The sequence below is a fragment of the Camponotus vicinus genome, unplaced genomic scaffold (assembly GCF_025532165.1).
Source record: "Camponotus vicinus isolate PSW18456_S1 unplaced genomic scaffold, iyCamVici1.0 SCAF_14, whole genome shotgun sequence".
In the NCBI taxonomy this organism is placed as follows: Eukaryota; Metazoa; Arthropoda; class Insecta; order Hymenoptera; family Formicidae; genus Camponotus; species Camponotus vicinus.
The window spans coordinates 11,287,922-11,308,100 of record NW_028141950.1 but is presented as its reverse complement, the minus strand read 5'-3'; the positions used below and the strand labels follow the sequence as shown (position 1 = coordinate 11,308,100).

Below are 20,179 nucleotides of genomic sequence, written 5' to 3'. Positions count from 1 at the left end.
AAAGCAGAGTACATAAATGAGAAATTGGTTCAGATTGCACAGATTTCGGAGTTTCATTAGAGGTAGAAAAGGGTTGGGAAACAGGAATACGAGGAGTTTCTTCAGATTGAACAATATGGTGTTCAGGAAAATTCATATTTGGAACAGAATGAGACGTTACCTGATGACTTGAAGAAGTGGACTCCTGTTGAACCGTAAAATCCGAAATTGTATCAGGAAAAGGAGTTACTTGAAGACCCGTTGTAGAATCTTGATTGGTAGATTCAAATAAATTCATTAATAAATCAATACATCCTTCTCTTGAATGGGTTAGCTTGAGACCAAATTTCCGGACTTCCATTTGCAATTCCTTGAAAGAAAGTTTCTCTAGTGCCAATCTTCTATCCATGTTTGTTCAAAGGAGACAAATGGCCGGTCAGACTCCTGAAAATGGCTGATATATCTTCTTCTTTTTTTAAAAAAAGAAGATCTTCGGAAAAACCCAAAATGGTCCTTAGCAACCACAGTAAACAAATGTAATATATATATATATATATATATATATATATGTATTTTTTAAAATAGTTTTAAATGGCAGAAAAGAGATAAGCCTTTTAGCATAAATCTTCTGATAAGCTTTTGGGCAGGAATCTCATAGATGCTTCGAATAAGATATCGATGTGTTTGCTTGCTCTTGAAAATTCCAAATTTCGATTTTATCGACAGCAATGAAATTTATAAGCTGCGCGATTTCGTAGAAAAGGAATAGAGCTAAACACTAAATATCTCCTTCAACTAAAAGCGAAGGGCTCTTCGTACGCCTCAAGCACGTGAAAGGAAACGCACGTTATCCCACTTCTGAAGAATTTAAGTGCTGTAAGAGAGCTTCTCGCGAAACCGCTTCGATAATTCGATGTCAGGTTTTTAAAAGCAATCAGAGAATGGATCTCTGATATACAAATATTTGAATAACACACACACTTAAGAAAACACTTAATGACAATTTTTATTAAGTGAAAAAGCAACTTTTAAACTACTACATTAAGATTGATATTTAATTTAGCACGAAAGGAAAATTCAAGCGTCCAAATTCGCTCACGGTTCGTGATCAACAACAACACACTCGCGGATCGGTAAAAATGTTCCCTCTTGTTATAATCTATTGCTTGGCGACAACATGCTGATTTAAAAGTACCGCGCATTCCTTCTACGCAGATTTGCGCAGAGAGATCAACCAATTAGAAAGCCGGAAATAATTACGGCTGTGTACGCAATTCACACTAAATTTCTTACATATACTTATATTTTTACTTGTCTTCATTTAATTATATAGGATGAGAAAAAAGTATGGAAAAATATGAGTTTTACAGAAACAGATAAAAGTTGGTTTCGACATAAGATGGTGTCATTAGTTTGACTTTAAATAGTTATTTGAAGTTTACGTAAAGGTCACTTTCAATTCCTTAAATAGAACATTCCATTTTTCATTACATATTCTTCTAGCTTATGTAGAGGGTCCAAATCACTATAATAAAATATTTTTTCATTGCAAGAACACTTTGAATTATAAGGCCAATATTTTGATAAAGTAATATATACAATAATATAAAAAATATAAAAAATAATATTAAATATATAAATATATAAAATTATTATTAAGTTAGAAAAATATAAATTAAATAAAAATTAGGTAAATGTTTACATTAATTAACACTTCGCTGATGACTTTGACTTTAATGTTGTAGAGGGTACACTCTAAGTACATGTTTCGAATTTTGCAACGGTGTCGTTTGGTTCCTGAGATATGTGACTTCGAAATAATCTTAATAATCATAATTTTTATCTTTTGTTTGAAACATTTTTTCATATTTTTAAAATCATTAGCTTGTAATACTTTATGTGAGTCATCCTGTATTACATTTTAATTATTCAATCATTTTTTATACATTATACATTGCTTTTTGCTAATTTTTTATTATTTTTATATTCTTTGTGTTACAGGTGACAATAGAACTTTGAATCCTACATTTTTTATAAAAACATTTTTTTAAATCAACACTGTGACGTATAAGTTTACCGTTTTACAATTTTTTGAATTATTTAATTATTAATTTTTCTTTTGCCACTTGATAATTGAAAAGTTTAATAATCTGTGTTTTTAACATTAAAATGAAATCTTCTAAAACTCGAAATATTAAAATGTTACGTGGTCGGAAGCCAATGTATAAATTATTACTACGTCAACGTAGACGGATATTGAACTTGTTGCAACAGAATAATGATCAAGACGATAATAATATGCCAGTAGATAATTCACAAAATGCTCTGATTGATAATTATAGTCCCAGTGTATCTCCAGCATTGCACAATTCTTGTATCGATCAAATGTCTAATGTTCATCAACAGTGCAGTCAACTTTCTTCTGTTGTTACTGACGAATGTAGTCAACTTTCTTCTATTGTCAATAAACAATGCAGTCAATTTTTTTCTGATGTTGCAATGAATGTTGATAATTATAATTTCTATTCCAAAAAAAAAACATTTCACCTGAAAGTGATTGTAATTTCAATGCAGAAATAAATACTTCTCATGTGTTTCAAGAATCTCTTGCAGAAGCTTTTATACAAGGAAATCTTACACATACACAAGGCAATATTATTTTAAAAACATTACGTTCACTACCATGTTTCTCATATCTCCCGAAAGATTCACGAACATTATTACAGACTCTGCGCAAAGGTCCTAGCATAACTAAAATTGAACCTGGGGAATACTTGCATATAGGATTTGCAAAGGCTCTTATTAGAATTTTACAAAAAACATTACCAAACTTGATTCCAGATGTACTTCAAGTAGATTAGAGTACTGACGGAGTCAGATTGAACAAATCGGGCAATATGCAAATTTGGCCGATTCAATGTTCTGTAGCTAACATTGCTAGTTCCACACCTGAAGTTGTAGGAATATACAAAGGACCAAAAAAACCATATAGTATTGATCTTTTTCTTAATCAGTTCATTGAAGATGTACTACAAGTTATTGATAACGGTGTTTTCTTTCTTCAGAAACAAATTCCAATAATGTTGCGAGCTTTTATTGCAGATGCACCTGCACGTTCTTGGATATTAAATCATTTTGGACATACCTCCAGTAATCCGTGTTCCAAATGTAAAGTTGTTGGTACTCGATACAAGGATCAAATGGTCTTTATAGGTACAAATCATCATTTACGAACGGATGATGAATATGCTCAGTTCATTGACGAAGATCATCACAAAGGACCGAGTCCACTAAATCGTTTATCAATGGGTATGGTTTCACAAGTACCCATTGAATATATGCATTTGATTTGTATAGGTGTTGTCAAAAAGTTATTGATTGCATGGGTTACTGGAAAGTACGGGAAAAAAATGAAATTATCTGGTCGCAATCAAAATTTGATTTCAAAAAGACTTCAACATCTTACTTCGTATTGCCCACGAGAATTTGCGAGAAAACCAAGATCATTAGCTGATTATAAGGATTATAAAGCTACTGAAGGTCGCCAATTTGTCTTATATACTGGATCAATAGTTTTACTAAATATTATGGAACAACATGGTTATATGCACTTTTTACTTTTGCATGCGGCGATACGTGCACTGTGTCGCTCAGCAATTTCACAAACATTGCTACTTTTTGCAAAACTTGCCCTTGAAACGTTTGTGAAAAAATGTCTTGATTTTTATGAACATACTTTTCTCTCGTACAATGTTCATGTATTGCTACATTTAACAAAAGACGTAGAACGGCTAGGTCCTCTTGATTCTTTCTCAGCTTTTCCTTACGAAAATAATATTTCGTTTTTTAGAAAATATTATAGAAAACCTCATCGTCCTCTCCAACAATTTTTCTACAGACAAACTGAGAGGGAAATACGAGAAAAACTTGAACCAGTTACTGATGATAAAATCAAATTTTTTGGAAAACATAACGAAGGACCATTGCCTTTGAAACTTTTAGTGGATATTTCTCAATATAAGAAGCTGCAGAGTAAGTACATCTATATAAATGTCGATTCTTTGAGTGATAGGTGTTGTGTTCTTCGTGATTCATCAGTGTGCATTATACATATTAGGTGCGCAACTAAGTTCTCGCTGTTTTTTTTATGAAAATGCAACTTTATTGTGAAAAAATGGTTACAAATGAATCATTCAAAGTATTGCCCATCGCTAGCTACAACTTTTTCCCATCTTTCTGGCAGAGCTCGAATACCGTTACGGTAAAAGTGTTCATCTTTTGAGGCTATCCACGAATCAAGCCATTTTTTGATGTCTTCATATGAGCGGAACTGCTGATCAGCCAGACCATGTGCCATCGAACGGAACAAGTAATAATCGGACGGCGCAATATCTGGGGAATATGGTGGGTGGGGTAGGACTTCCCATTTGAGCGTTTCCAGGTAGGTTTTAACGGGTTTGGCAACGTGAGGCCGAGCGTTGTCATGCTGTAGAATCACTTTTTCGTGCCTCTGCTCGTATTGTGGCCGTTTTTCGCGCAGTGTTCGGCTCAATCGCATCAATTGAAGTCGATACCGTTCTCCAGTGATGGTTTCGTTCGGTTTCAACAGCTCATAATAAATAACACCGACCTGGTCCCACCAAATACACAGCATAACTTTCGCAGCGTGAATATTCGGCCGAGCCGACGACGTAGAAGCATGACCGGGCAGTCCCCATGACTTTCTTTTCTTTGGGTTGCTGTAATGAATCCATTTTTCATCACTCGTCACGATGCGATGAAGAAAACCCTTCCTTTTTTGCCGCTGGAGCAGTTGTTCACAGGCGAAAAAACGACGCTCAACGTCCCTTGGCTTCAAATCATAAGGAACCCAAGTTCCTTGCTTTGAATCATTCCCAACGCATGCAATCGCTTGGAAATGGCTTGGCGGGTAACTCCTAATGCTGATGAAAGCTCTTGTTGCGTTTGGCATGGATCCTCATCGAGCAATGCCTCCAATTCAGCGTCTTCGAAGGTTTTTGGCCTTCCTTCACGCGGACGGTCGTCAACATCGAAATCACCGTCTTTGGAGCGACGGAACCAATCACGGCACGTTGTTTCACTTAGAGCAGCATCTCTGTAAACTTTGTGGAGCTCTCGATGCGCTTCAGCCGCCGTTTTCTTCGAATGAAAGAAGAAAATCAACACTTCCCGCAAATGACGATTATTTAGCACAAAATCAGACATTTTCACACAACCAAAAGTATATGACGCCAAAACAAAATCACTACTGTGTCAAAACGGTTTGTTTACCATATGTCTAAGCTTGGTTCATGACGTTTTGGATATGTCGAAATCGACCAACACTTATTGGTGACGCAATCTATTGACAAACAGCGGGAACTTAGTTGCGCACCTAATAATATTTTAGAAAAGGAAAATTTACCTTATTTTGTCATAAAAAAATTTGAAATCGTCGAAGATTTTTATGATGTTGGTATCTCCTCTTCTTTAATCGATGTGTTTAAATGTTCCGCATTGTGTAATAATTTTAATATTATTTCTATTAATGAAGTGAAAGCTAAATGCTATTTGACACTATACTGGGCAATTAACGATGGTGAGGATTCAGATTCTAGTATTATTGAGACTGATGAGCCTATCGCTGGAAAATATATTGTTTCGATTCTCCTATAATCGTAATATCTATCATTTTTCATGTTTTCTTTCTTCTTTCTTTCGTTCTTTATAATTTGAGTTTCTATGTTTAATTTTCTAACATTTTCTTCATGCTGCATTTGTATTATATATTTATATACGTATGTTGGCTATTTATGGAGGCATCTTTTTATGGTGTTTGTTGCATCTAGAATTTAAAATAAATTTAACATTGCTTTCGTTTTTCTACGTGCAGTTTATACGTTTTACAGTATTTTCTAGGATAAATTCTACTTTTTTAAGTTTAGACATTAATTAAATTAATTAAATAGTTGCTATATATATCAATATATTGTTGTCAGAATGGACACAAGGGTTAAAAAAATAATTCAAAAGAGACCTCGAAAACATATAAACTTCATATTGAATACACAGCGAACAGGACAATAAAAACGGTAAATATATATACATATATACATGTGTGTATGTGTGTGTGTGCGCGTGTGTGTCCAATGAAATAATACTATGTGATCATAACTGCGCTCTATACAGGGTGACCCATTTTAACTTAGGCAGCCAAATAACTCGAAAAATAAGCAAGATAGAGAAAAATGTTTTAGACAAAAGTTGTATGGTTTCGAGGGGGCCATAAGATGGTATCATTGGTTTGACCTTGAAGAGTCATTTGAAGGTCACGTGAAGGTCACTTCAATTTTTTTAAATGGAACATCCTATATATTTTTGTACATTCTTGTAGCTCATCTCGAGAGCTTTCCAAAACACTATAATTAAGTACATTTTCGTTAAGTACTTTTTGAGTTATGAGGCTTGAAATAATTTCTTAATTTTACATAAACCGTAAAATATCTTGTAAAATATTCATTTTTCGATTACCTTACCTTAATAGTTTTATGTACAAAATAATGAGAGGAATCAATTGGTGTAAAGAAAACACATAGTTGTTTCGAAGAAAAAATATGTAATTTGCAATTAACAATTCCATATTTTTTCTTAAAAACAACTATGTGTTTTCTTTACACCAATTGATTCCTCTCATTATTTTGTACGTAAAAGTATTAAGGTAAGATAATCGAAAAATGAATATTTTACAAGATATTTTGCGGTTTATGTAGAATTAAGAAATTATTTCAAGCCTCATAACTCAAAAAGTACTTAACGAAAAGGTACTTATAGTGTTTTGGAAAGCTCTCAAGATAAGCTACAAGAATATGCAATGACAAATAGTAGGTTCCATTTAAGAAATTGAAGGTGACCTTCATGTGACCTTCAAATAACTCTTCAAGGTCAAACCAATGATACCATCTTATGGCCCCCTCGAAACCATAAAACTTTTGTCTGAAACATTTTTCTCTAAAATGCTTTGTTTCCGAAATAATTGCGTGCGTTAATTAAAATGGCTCACCCTGTATATATTTTATAAATTATAAAATAAGCATGTATTTAATAATAATTAATAAATTTATAAAATAAATGTCAAATAATTACATTATGTTTGTAGAACTATAAACGAAAAACTAGACAAATTATTGCGCAAATGAATAAATAATATTATGCCTCCTAAGCCATCTGTATTTCCTCTACAATCAGTCCAACAAGTGGAAGATTTCAATAACATATCAGAAGAAAAATACGAAAATGCGGTAAGTTCTTCACAAATTTATAAGTATGGAATAATAACAAAACGAAAATATTAATTCTAAAATAATAACAAACAAAATGAATAACATCTTTTCGAAAAATATGGGTTAATCCAACTTGGGTTATAATCTACTTAATTATTCCTTAGAAGAATGAAATGACTGTGATTGGCTATAATTGAGTGGATTATAACCCAGGTCAGATTAACCCATATCGCTCAAAAATTATCATATAAAATTTTTATTTAATTACATTCTATTTTAGGTCGAATATTTACATTTTGTAGGCGGCTTTACCTTACACGATGCAATAAAACATTGCATGAGAGAGGCAATAACAGATGATGCGATTCAATATTACTCGGCTTGGGGAGAGCGCGGAAATCGCCCATTATTTGAAACAAAAATAATTAAAGCAATTTATGGTAAGTTTTTTCGAGTTATTGTTAGTGTTACATATTGCATGTTGTTTCGGGAACAGCTCTGAACTGGTCGATGTACTTGACGATGAGCGATAGCGTTCCCAGGGATGCTGGTACAACTTTCTCATAAAGCTCGGCGGTTAAGTAAAACACAATTTGATTGGATTTTTTTTGGTTTTTTTTTTATTAACTATATCGCGATACTATTGTCGAAATCGTGAGGCTCTTTCGGTGGACTTCCGAGAAGTGAGCAGGCGAGCGAGAGATCTCCCCGCGGATTCCGATACTGTTTCGGCAGACGGCTTGGGGAGAAAAAACGTGGAGAATCTCGATTCGCAGAAATCGATCACCTGATTTTCGAGGCATTGTGATCGAGTGGGGAAAGACGCGCGATCGCTGAGAGGAGCGCATATTCGGGAGCTGGGTATTTTCCAAAACATACCGCCCGCCTCGAATGGTTACATTCGAAATCCTTACAGTAGACGCAAGACAGGCGCAATATAAAGACACATACAATAGACAATGTAGACAAAATATACAATATATACAATATATATACAATATACCGAGAACGGTAACCGCGACTTGATGTAGGCGCTAGTTGGACTGCGTATGAGGCGAGAAAATTTTCCCTCTTCGTTTTTTTTTTTTTTAATCGAGAGCGCCGCCCACCATGGCCGAGTTCTTGTCTGTTTCTTCATTTATATTAATTGGAAGAAAGGAGATTTTCGATATTGGTCGTTTATATTCGGCCTTGGCGGTTTTGACTGTTACGACGCGAACTATGTCATCGTCGCCGGGATGACAGCGAATAATGCGCCCGAGAGCCCAATGACTAGGAGGGGCGTTAGGATCGTGTAAGAGCACGAGTTGACCCTCTTTTGCGAGCTTCTGGAGAATTCGCCATTTCGGTCGTTGTTGTAGGGTGTGTAGGTAGTAATCGTGTCTCCATGACTTCCAAAACCCCTCGCAGAGGCGTTGCACAACTTGCCAGCGAGAAAGGCGACTTTCGCTGATATCAAGCACGCTGGGTTCGGGGGAAGCTACTAGAGCGGTGCCGATTAAAAAATGCCCCGGAGTTAATGCTCGATAATCGTCAAGATTATCAGAAACGGCGGCGATCGGTCGAGAGTTTAGGCACGCTTCGATACGGCATAACAAGGTGCTCATTTCTTCGAAAGTCAGTGTATGTGATCCGACGCATCTCTTGAAATGATGTTTTACGCTCCGTACCGCGGCTTCCCACAGCCCTCCGAAGTGAGGAGCAGCGGGGGGTATGTAATGCCATGACACTCTTTCGGTTGCGATTCGATTTACGAAGTCAGGATGTGTCACGGCGGTTCGGTAAGAAGAAGTAAGTTCTCGGTCGGCACCTTGAAATGTCGTACCGTTATCGGAATAAATCGCGGAAGGTAAGCCGCGGCGAGAAACAAATCGGTTATAAGCGGCAATAAACGCGCTCGCTGAATAGTCGGAAACTAGCTCTAGATGAAGGGCCTTCGTGGTCATACACACGGCGATATAGGCTTTCTGCGATTTGTGTCCTCGACCCGAAGCCAGTCGAACCCACATCGGACCCGCGTAATCGACGCCCGTATGCACAAAAGCTCGAGAGACGGCATTCACTCGATATTTCGGAAGCTCGCCCATAAGTTGGTCCGGAACAATAGCTTTTTCGCGCGTACATTTTACACATTGATATAGAACTGAACGCACTGCAGCTCGCGCGTGCAAAAGCCAGAATTCTTGGCGAAGCAAAGCAAGCGTTAATTGAGGTCCGGCGTGATGATTTCGGAGATGAATATCGGAGATGATGGATGTGACTAGCGGATGGGATTTCAAGATAATCGGATGTTTTGCAGTTTCGGGTAAATCGGATTTATCGAGCCGCCCTCGCACTCGAATTATGCCGTCCTTGTCGAGATACGGGCTGAGCGAAGAGAGCTGGCTTGACCTTGAGACTGATGTCGACTTCTCCAAGCTCGAAAGATCCAGCGGAAATGTGGCAGCTTGTAGGCGTTTAACCCAAAAAACTCGTGCTGCCTGAATCTCGCTCGATAGCAGAATGAGCGAAGGTTTTGAAATTGTGTTGGAGAGGTCAGTTGAGATTAATTTCCGACCTCGAAGACGAGAGACAAATCTCATGACGAAGGCAGTTACGCGTAATAATTTCGGCCACGAGGAAAAGCGAGATTGAAGACTCCACGTTTCCGACACGTTAGCGGGGTTTGAATGAAGTGAGATTTTCTCCTCAGGAGGAGCAACATCCATTGGATGAGAAGACCGCGGCCAAGAGGTTGCGTTCTGTGACAACCAGGACGGCCCAGACCACCAGAGTTGATGAGTCAAGATGTCGTTCGGAGAGATACCTCGAGAGGCACAATCGGCGGGGTTATCCGTCGTCGAAACGTGTCGCCAGGTTACGTCCGCAATTAACTCTTGGATTTTTGACACACGATTCGCGACGAAGGTTTTCCATCGCGACGGTGATTGACTGAGCCAAGCGAGAGTGATCGTTGAGTCGGTCCAGCAATAACAATTCAGGGACGGAATTTCGAGGGTCGACCGAGCAAATGTTACGAGGCGCGCTAACAGCAACGCGGCGCATAGCTCAAGGCGTGGCACACTTATCGTTTTAAGCGGCGCCACTTTTGATTTCGCCACAAGGAGTGATACGACGGGTGGGCCGTTAAGGGGAACCACGCGAAGGTAAACGGCTGCCGCGTACGCGGCCATGGAGGCATCGGCGAAACCATGTAGTTCGGTGTGGATGACATGAAGGCCGTATTCCGTCCATCGTGGAATGGTTAGCGCCTCGAGCTTTGGAAGCTGAGCGTGAAATTCAGACCAAGTTTGAAAGATATGAGTCGGGACGGCCTCATCCCAATCACTCTTCAGCGACCATAACTTTTGTAATAGAATTTTGGCGGTAATTATTACGGGGGTAACCCAGCCGAGCGGATCGAATAATTTGGCTATGGTAGATAAAATCTCCCGCTTAGTTTTACCGGGGGCGGTAGTTAAGGAGATGTTAAAATGAAAGGCATCACGTTCAGGATGCCAGGAAATACCCAGGATTTTAAGAGATTCGTCCGCGTGTAATTCTTTACTGTAGGCTAGACCGTGATCGGAAGGATCGATGTCCGCGAGCAGCGTCGAGCAATTACTCGCCCACTTTCGCAGATGAAAACCTCCTTTTTTGAGAAGTTGATCGCGGGTTTGCCGTGTCAGAATTCGATCGTCGGCGCCGAAGATACAGTCGTCAACATAAATTTGATGTTGCAACACTGGGAGAGCTAATGAAAAATTTGAGCCCTCGTCAACGGCAAGTTGACGTAAAACTCGCAGGGCGAGAAAGGGGGCGCAAATTGTTCCGTAGGTTACGGTGACGAGACGATATTCCTCGATCGGATCGAAGGAAGAAGTTCTCCACAGGATACGCTGATAGTCCAGATCACGCCGATCGACTAAGATTTGCCGATACATTTTGGCTATATCGGCTGTGAAGACGTATCTAAACAAGCGCCACTTAAGTATGACAGCAGCGAGATCGGTTTGCAGTTTCGGTCCGGCCAACAAATAATCGTTCAGCGATTTGCCAGTCGACGCCTTACTGGAGGCGTTAAACACGACGCGAAGTCGGGAAGTTGTACTGCTTTCACGAAACACCGCGTGATGTGGAATGTAATAACGTTCGCGCGACACGGAGGCGTCAGGATCGGAGACCTTTTCCATATGGTCGAGAGTTCGATATTCCGTTAAAAATTCAGAATAAGCTGAAGCTTGATTAACGTCGGATTGAAGACGCCGCTCCAGCCGTCGGAGACTGGCTACAGCAGCGGATCGAGAATCACCGAAATTGTGATGAGAATTGCCTTTAAACGGTAACCTGACGATGTATCGCCCGTGTTCATTTCGCGCGTGCGTGGCGAGAAAGTGACTTTCGCATTATCTTTCTTTGCTATTCAAATGAATCGTCGGCGGCAAATCCTCTATTTCCCAGAAGCGACGAAGAGTTAAATCGAGATTGGAATGGATAGCACCGTGATGAGTATGCACGGAAGTGGGTGAGGAAGAGCTGGATATCGGACCGGAAAGAATCCAGCCCAGGACAGTATTTTGCGCAATGGGTTCATTTCGTGTGCCCTTTCGAATTCCTTCTAAAATGAACGAGCCATATAGGTCGGCACCGATAATAATATCGATTGACTCAGCACTCATAAGATCGCTATCGGCTAAAGTGAAATCGGCTACATGCGCCCGATTTTTCGTGCGAGAAACGCATTGTGGTGCGTATCTCGTGAGCGAGTGGAGAACAATAGCGGTCGTCGGGTACGCGGGTTCAGCCCGATTCGCGAGACTTACGCGAATGCAAGCGGTGTGGCGCGCGTACGACTGCGCTTCCCCAATTCCGGTTACGCAGATATTTTGTTTAATTCGCGGCAGTCGTAATAGTTGCGCGAGATTTTCGGAGATCAGGGTGGCAGCTGAGCCTTGATCGATCAAGGCCCGAGCATGAGCGAAGCGACCTTGCTGCGAATATACACGAACGCGCGCGGTAGCGAGTAACACAGCTGTTTTCGAGAAAACGACATTGGAAATAATATGCGATTGTATTTCTGTCTCCGAATTTGTTTTGGTCGCCGCGCTTACGGTTGACGCGCTAGCGGTTGACGGTTCGTCGCAAGGTGACTTCGTGTCGCTCGACAAGTGCAGGAGCGTATGATGTTTTTGCGAACATTTACGGCATCGATGCTCACTTTTACACTCTTTCGTGAGATGCGTGGCGGCGAGACAATTAAAACATCGCTTGTGAGTCTTAATAAATTCATGGCGCTGCGCGGGAGTATTCGCGAGAATAGACGTGCATCGATACAAAAGATGATTCTTTTTGCAAATAGGACAAACGAATTTAGAGGCAGTCGCTGAATGTGACGAGACACTTTTCGATTTGGAGGACTTCGCGTTTACATCGGATGGTCCTCCCGAATTCGTCGGGAGCATCGCGTCGAGAGCTCGTATGCGAGATTCCAGGAACGTATTAAGTTCGGAATATGACGGGGCTTCGACCGTGTCGCTTAATTTTAGTTCCCAAGCTTTTCTTGATGCTTTATCTAATTTTTTCGATACGAGATGAACAAGAATATCGTCCCAGTGGTCAACGGGACGTCCGAGGTTTTTCAGCGCCTGAATCGACATGTTCGTTTGATTGCGTAAATTCTGTAAGCTCTTGGAATTCTCGCACGCGATTTGCGTTAAAGAGAACAATGTATGCAAGTGCGTATTAACTAAACGCCGTTTATTTTCATATCGCGACGAAATAATGTCCCATGCGACGGGAAAGTTTGCTTCCGTTACATTTAAATGGCTAATGGCTTGGCTAGCCTCGCCGGAGAGAACAGAACAAAGATAATGCATACGCTCGACATTTGAAAGACCTTGATCATCGATAATCATGGACGTGAAACGATCGCGAAACGTCTCCCAAGCTACGAATGACCCATCAAAGGTCGGCAACTCTAGACACGGAAGATGTGAGACGGTTCGCGTTAACGGTCCGGTGATCGAAGCCTCGGACTCCGACGTCCGAGCGTGAGGCGCAAGTCCGGCGATTACCTCATGCATGAAGTCGAGAGTTTCGTTATAGATGGCTTCGCAGGTGGAGAAGCTGTCATCCACGCAGTAGGGATGGCTGGCTCGAGTTTTTTCGTCCGCGAGGCAGTAGAGCTCGGCGTTGAGGTCCTGGAAGTCGGCAAACAGTCCCTTCAGGATCGAGATTCGGTTTTCTGATGCGGCACGAGTCATCTTGGAGTGTCCCAACTTTTTGAAATTGGGCAGCGATCTCGAGATTAAATTGATCGTTTGCGATTGTTTGTACATGAGCTTTTCAAACGAACTCATGTTGTTGTGGTTGTTGAGTCACGGTCGTTATCTTATAGCGGTCACGATGGCGGTTATGCTTCAAAAGTTCGTCTTAACGCCGATCCGGCTCAAAGGACCAAAATTAATGTTTCGGGAACAGCTCTGAACTGGTCGATGTACTTGACGATGAGCGATAGCGTTCCCAGGGATGCTGGTACAGCTTTCTCATAAAGCTCGGCGGTTAAGTAAAACACAATTTGATTGGATATTTTTGGTTTTTTTTTTATTAACTATATCGCGATACTATTGTCGAAATCGTGAGGCTCTTTCGGTGGATTTCCGAGAAGTGAGCAGGCGATCGAGAGATCTCCCCGCGGATTCCGATACTGTTTCGGCAGACGGCTTGGGGAGAAAAAACGTGGAGAATCTCGATTCGCAGAAATCGATCACCTGATTTTCGAGGCATTGTGATCGAGTGGGGAAAGACGCGCGATCGCTGAGAGGAGCGCATATTCGGGAGCTGGGTATTTTCCAAAACACATGTATAGTACTAAATTATACAAATAAATTGCGATTTAATTGCTTGCAATGATTAATTTTTATAAGGATACATTTTATTACGCGCGCACACATACGGACTCAATATTAGAAAAAAATTCTTGTCTAAGATGTATATATATAATACCTTATTTTATATAATAAATTGCGAATTAATGTTATCTTTAATTTACAGATGCTGTATGCAGAAATGCACATTTTAAAAAACCATTACGAGATGAATTTTTTCGAGAAGTGGGAGAGGCAGTACGCTTCGGAAAACAAAGAAATCGCAATGTAATGAAAAGAATGAATGAAAGAGAAAGAGGACAACGTCAGAGATTGCGACGTGAAGCAGATACTAACTTATTTGGCGAAGTAGAAGACAATACACATAATGACAATGAAATTGACGATGTGAATGATGGCAATCCAGAAAGCAATTAAATAATAATTTAATTTGAAGTTTTTTTGCGCAGCTGCATTTTTATATGTTCAGCGATTTTTAAGAAAGTGATACAAAGATTATTACTAAGTTCTTTAGGCCCGATTGCATCAACATTATTTTGGTTTTAAGTGAGACATAAATATATGTTTGTCTTTATTTATTTATTTATTTAGAAAGAGAGATAAAGATAGACACATGTTTAAGTCTCGCTTAAATCCAAAATAATGTTGGTGCAATCGGATCTTAGTCACATGTATTGAAGATATTTAATTTTTATTTTTTTTTTGATAAATTATGTAACAATCAGTATTTTTTTCTTGTATGTTGTTTAAGTTAAAGAGTTTATTTCATGTAAGAATATAAGAATATATTTTTCTTAAGAGTATATCTTTACATATTGATAATACTGCTGTGATTAAATTGCCTTAATTATGTTAAAGTATAAAGTAAGTAGTAGATTAAATTAAAGTAGAAGATTAAGTTAAAGTATACTTTTTCGTATATAATATGCTGCTGCAAATAAAAATTTTTAATAATTATCAATTGTTGAAAGATACATAAAAAAAGTTTATAATTTAAAACACATATAAAAACAAACACATATAATTTAAAGAAAACTTGTTGTACCACTTATTTACAACTATTTTGTAAAACTTATATTATTTGTAAAAAAAGGATAATTTAAAAATAAAATGTTTTAAAATGCATTAAAAAAGAGATAAAATTTTTAAAATTAAAATTGTAAATATATCCATTAAATACAAGCTAACGCAGTAACACGATATCATCAATATTATACTTTTTTACTTAATAATGTAACTGGTATTATTTATGTATGTACATTCAACAATAGAAATACCTCAACACACGAATTTATTCATATTGGAACATATGCATTCTCTCTGTATTTATTATGCAAAATTTATAAATATATATTGATGATATGTACATACCTTTACCTGTCTTGAAGCATTTGTGTGGCATTTCTGTTGTTAAGTGTTGTCACGTCTCAGTGACCAACTTTTCCCCTAGATGCCTCAGTTCCAGAGAAAAGTGCGCTCTCTTTGTTTTCAAGGCAACCTGCTTACACCGGCTATACCTTGGGGATGCCGAGAGCGAGGATCTGACTTATCGATTACGGAAAAATGTAAGGGAGCCGCGAAACTCTATAATTGGATGACTATTGAAATATATATATTTGTATATGCAAAGGGTATCTATTAAAATGGGATTTCGATATTTTCTATCAAATCCATTAGCTGATCGATATCGATATTACCTGCGATATATTGATCTATGAATTCCAAGAGTATATCGAGAATTCGAGTTTGCTCCTCATCTGTTAAGGCGAAAAAATCTTTATCGTTGCAAGAAGGCTTCATTGGAGAGTCTGTAAGTAACTCTCTATTTCACACTGATTCTCCGGAAGTTGGGATTTTAATTGAGTTATCAGATCTATTGAATTTGATGAAGGGTTTTCAATCGTATCTTTATTTTTTATAATTTCCAAATAGTAATTATAGAAAGAGTCAAATTCTACGTTTGAGGTAACTATTCGAAGAAATTTCTGTGAAGTAAAATTTTCCGGTAAGTAAAAGAGGAATTTAGCCTTAGCCTTTAAAGCGGAGATAAAACTTTCTGGAAGGAAGACCCTTGTTTCTGATTTGACAAGGATATACTTTGAGTTTAATTCTAATCTCTTGATCCGACGGAATCGAGAAGCGTCACGATATTCACGGGTTATTTTTCCTGCTCTATGCCTTTTTCTTTTGAATTCTGACGATGGGGTTACCATTTAAAGAGATAATATTAATGTTAATATATATTTTTTCTGGTAGGTAGAATATAGTATTGGTTGAGGAAAGTGGTATTTTATTTGCTCTTATTATTATTATTAACTGAATCAGCGTCAACGCACATTAGGACATAGTACGTTTATTCTTGTAATTTTGTTTTAGCTAAAACGTCAATGAAGGAGTAATTCATAAGGATATGTGGATGTCTCCGGCATGACCGTGGATGCCCGGGGACGATGGAACTTGAGGGCAGAATAAAGTTATGATAGCGGAAATTGCGTATAAGGGTAGGGAACTTAGGATGCTTCCGGCATGACAGTGGATGCCCGGCAGCGACGGAAGAATGGGTGAATGGATAATAAAATCTGTGCACAGCACCGCGAAGATGCTATACCTATGTGTGGAAAGACGTTTTATCCTAGTAGCGACGTTAGAAATTTATGCAAATCCAAATATCGTTGGTATTTTCAATGAAGCGTCGATTAAGCGAATTGGTTCAGGATGTCGGATGCCTCCGGCATGACAGTGGATGCCCGGAGACGATGGAAATCTGGTTTTGGGGTAAAAAGTGGTAATGAATTTTTAAGAATAAAAATTGGAGAGTGAGGAGTTCTCCGGCATGGCAGAGGATGCCTGGAGATGAAGGAATCTTCAGAGAAGGGATGCTGCGACGCCCAATTGATGAGGGCGATTTTGGAGTTCTAATTAATTTTTGCTTTGACGCTTATCAGAATAGAATAACAAGTTAAAACAAGTTGTGCTGGAATAAGAGGGAGGAATACTGCCAGCGACGTGCTAGTGCTTGACAGTATGCTTGTTTATTTAATCCTCGATGTTTTGTTTCAGGAAATGTTGTGAATGCAAGGAAGGTGAATATTATCACACGAAGACAAGCATAAAATGGGACAAAAATCTGGTACTTACCACTCAGATGTCGATTTCGGTTGGTCTCGATCGCTTTCGTCTAAGCAAGGTCTGGGAATCTCCAAGGATTGATACAGTGAATTTGCACAAGTATAACTTCTTTATTTGAATTTTACTGAACGATATAGCAGATTGTACAAAGTATTAAATTTTAGTTATAATGAGTTAAAGAATAATAAAGAATAACGGCAAAGTGATCACAACTAACAGCGAGTCTGCTATACTGACTAATTATTAATGATAGAATGAACCGCTCGCGCCTAGAATCCGGGGTTTATATACTAGCGATTTCGTTGTTTCTTGCATGATCTTTAGCTGTAGGAATCCTCGAGTAAGGTGATCTCTACATCGGATCACGTCGTTCTCGGAAGCACTACTGAATTACTTATCAATTGTTTTGACATAGATATCCTTTTCATAGAAGCGCGGCGGTGATCAAAGAGTAGTACGCGACTATTATCGGAAGTGTCGGTTGACATCTCCAAGAAATCAATGTCCGATATGTTTATGACTTCCTCTTAGACCACCTCACGTGTCAAAACTATGCGCTCTTAATTTAATATCTATCATTAGCGGTGTTAGGATTACGGAATCATTTTATATGTATAACTTCCTTTATATTTTAGAAAAGGTTCAGAAATTTACGGCTCAAGTTAGAATAGATTAATTTTAAGTTGTAGCATATAGAGAAAGTTATTTCCACTGGTTATGATCCCATAATGAATTTTAAATAAAGCATTTCAAAGTGTTTAAATATATTTGTATTTATTCATATTTAAGATCAATTCAACAGTTCCTTTGAAATACCTTACTTGTTATTGCTTAAATTATATATTTTCGGTCGCGTTTGTTAAAATCTAAATTCGAATTTTAGCGCGTATATAAAGTCCTCATTATACATTAATTGAGGGATTACTTATTTAAGTAGCGGGCTAAATAACCGTGTAGAATAAAACGGTAAGCAAATATTATAATTGATATTTTAAGCGTTAGAATTCGTATGCGCATATATTAGAATTAAAATTAATAGTAATATAATTGATAATAGTGAGTAAAATTGAATTACGAATAATAGAATTGAATATTCATTCTTATTCCATGGATATAGCAAAGAAATAAGATGGGTAAGCGAATTGTAACTAAATCTAGTAATTTTAAGATGGCGGGACGTCACAGTGTACAAGATGACTGTCATACCAGTTACATTATTGAATAAAAAATTATAACATTGATATGTATGTTATTGTTAGCTGTGTTTTTTGAACAGATAAAAATCCTTAAAAAATTGCCACCAATGTTGTTATCAGTGTGCTGCCAATCGCAGATGACAAATTGACGACAACAAGTTGTCGTCATATTGCTATCAAATCTCCTATTTGCAGACAAGATATTGGTGTTAACATGTTGCCATCAATTTGCTGTTCTTAGAATTAGAAATCATGTGAGCTCAACCCGACAAGCATAATGCTGTCTCACCTTGTCCCTAGTTTTTCAAAATTAGTTGTTGCAACGGTTGTCGACAACATGATTCCAAAATCAGGACATTTGGCTATCTGGGGATATGCTTTATCAGTGTTCAAGTATTTTTCGATGCATCCTCTGCACTCTTCAACTGGTCTAATTTTTATTATTATCTTATAGCATTGTGTGCATCTGGTTTGATTTTCTACTGACGCTCTATGTACTAGATTATGTGGTGCCACTACAGCGTATTCTTGCTGATAATCTTCCGGAACTTTAAAGAAACATGAACTGCAGATTTTATAGCAGTCTGAAATACGTTGATAAATTTCGCCTTCGAGTGAAACAATACATCGAAGTTCAAATAGGTAGCTGTAGGGTGATCGCTTGGTTTTACGCCGTCGATCAGTTCATCGTCTTCTTCCTGATTTTCAACGGATAAGTAATGATGTCCCGGCATTTCTACGCTGTAAGCGATTGTCAAGTGTTCAAGGGTGACTCTTGTTGTATATATATAAAAGAAATTAGAATAAATAGCGTTTGCGCTATATAGATGTTATCCTACATGTTTTACTTATTGTATATATATTTTGTGTATATATTCATTATATATATATTTTTATTATTATTATATATATATTTTTTTAATTAATTTATTTTTTTTTCTCTCCCCCCCTTTTTTTACACTGCGGGGGAAACATGCTCCATAATGTTCTTGCTGTGACGAGCTATTCCTAATTTAATTAGTGCTTCTTTAAAATCGTATGACGCATCGAAATTTATAGATTGTAGTCGAAAATTAACTAAAGCAGCTCCTTTCCAAAGAGGTTGTACTATGTTTATCCATCCTTTATTATCCTCAGCGACTATGAGAGCAAGATTTTTATTAACTTCTGGCCAGGTGGGAGTGGGGGGTTCTGATCCTGTGTGAGCTAAAGCACAAGCGATGGCACGCCATGGTAATTTTCTGAACTCATCGTCAAGTTCGTACAGTTCATTGTGAGCCAGACATATTTTCCGGCCAATGTCCTTTAGAAAGATTTCGGCTGCTCCTATTATTCTGCTGACTCTAGTTATTATACCTCTATGCCAGAGCTTATTGTGCATTACGCTGACAGCTTGATCTTCTTGTATATTTGTTATGAGTTTCTTATTAGCGGCCATTTTAATTTGTAATCTATTTTGTAGTTTCTCGTAGGTTTTTTCGTCATTTCGGAGTTGTACCCAGAAGAGTAACGGCGATTCCACGCATACAACTCTTACTTCTTGATGTTCTGAGCGTAAATGTGTGGTGTCGATGGATTCGATTTCCATTTTCTATAAAGAGCGATAATGTCAATGGTATTATCGAAAAGGTATTTCCTCCAGTGTTTTATTAAAAGGTGGAAACCATGTGATTATTATTATTATTACTATTACTATTAGTATCATTATTATTATCATTATTACTATTAT

General features: G+C 38.0%; 2 protein-coding genes and 1 pseudogene across 2 annotated transcripts; 1 reads left to right on the top strand and 2 right to left on the bottom strand.

The window, feature by feature from the left end:
* The first annotated feature begins 2,199 nt into the window (after window positions 1–2,199).
* On the top strand, window positions 2,200–5,655 carry LOC145964856 (uncharacterized; annotated as a pseudogene).
* A 2,692-nt stretch (window positions 5,656–8,347) lies between these two features.
* Window positions 8,348–11,431, bottom strand: LOC145964855 (uncharacterized). The gene has a single exon (XM_083088017.1). The coding sequence runs from the start codon at window positions 11,429–11,431 to the stop codon at window positions 8,348–8,350; it is 3,084 nt and encodes a 1,027-aa protein (XP_082944143.1).
* A 213-nt stretch (window positions 11,432–11,644) lies between these two features.
* Window positions 11,645–13,597, bottom strand: LOC145964854 (uncharacterized). The gene has a single exon (XM_083088016.1). The coding sequence runs from the start codon at window positions 13,595–13,597 to the stop codon at window positions 11,645–11,647; it is 1,953 nt and encodes a 650-aa protein (XP_082944142.1).
* Between the last annotated feature and the right edge of the window lie 6,582 nt (window positions 13,598–20,179).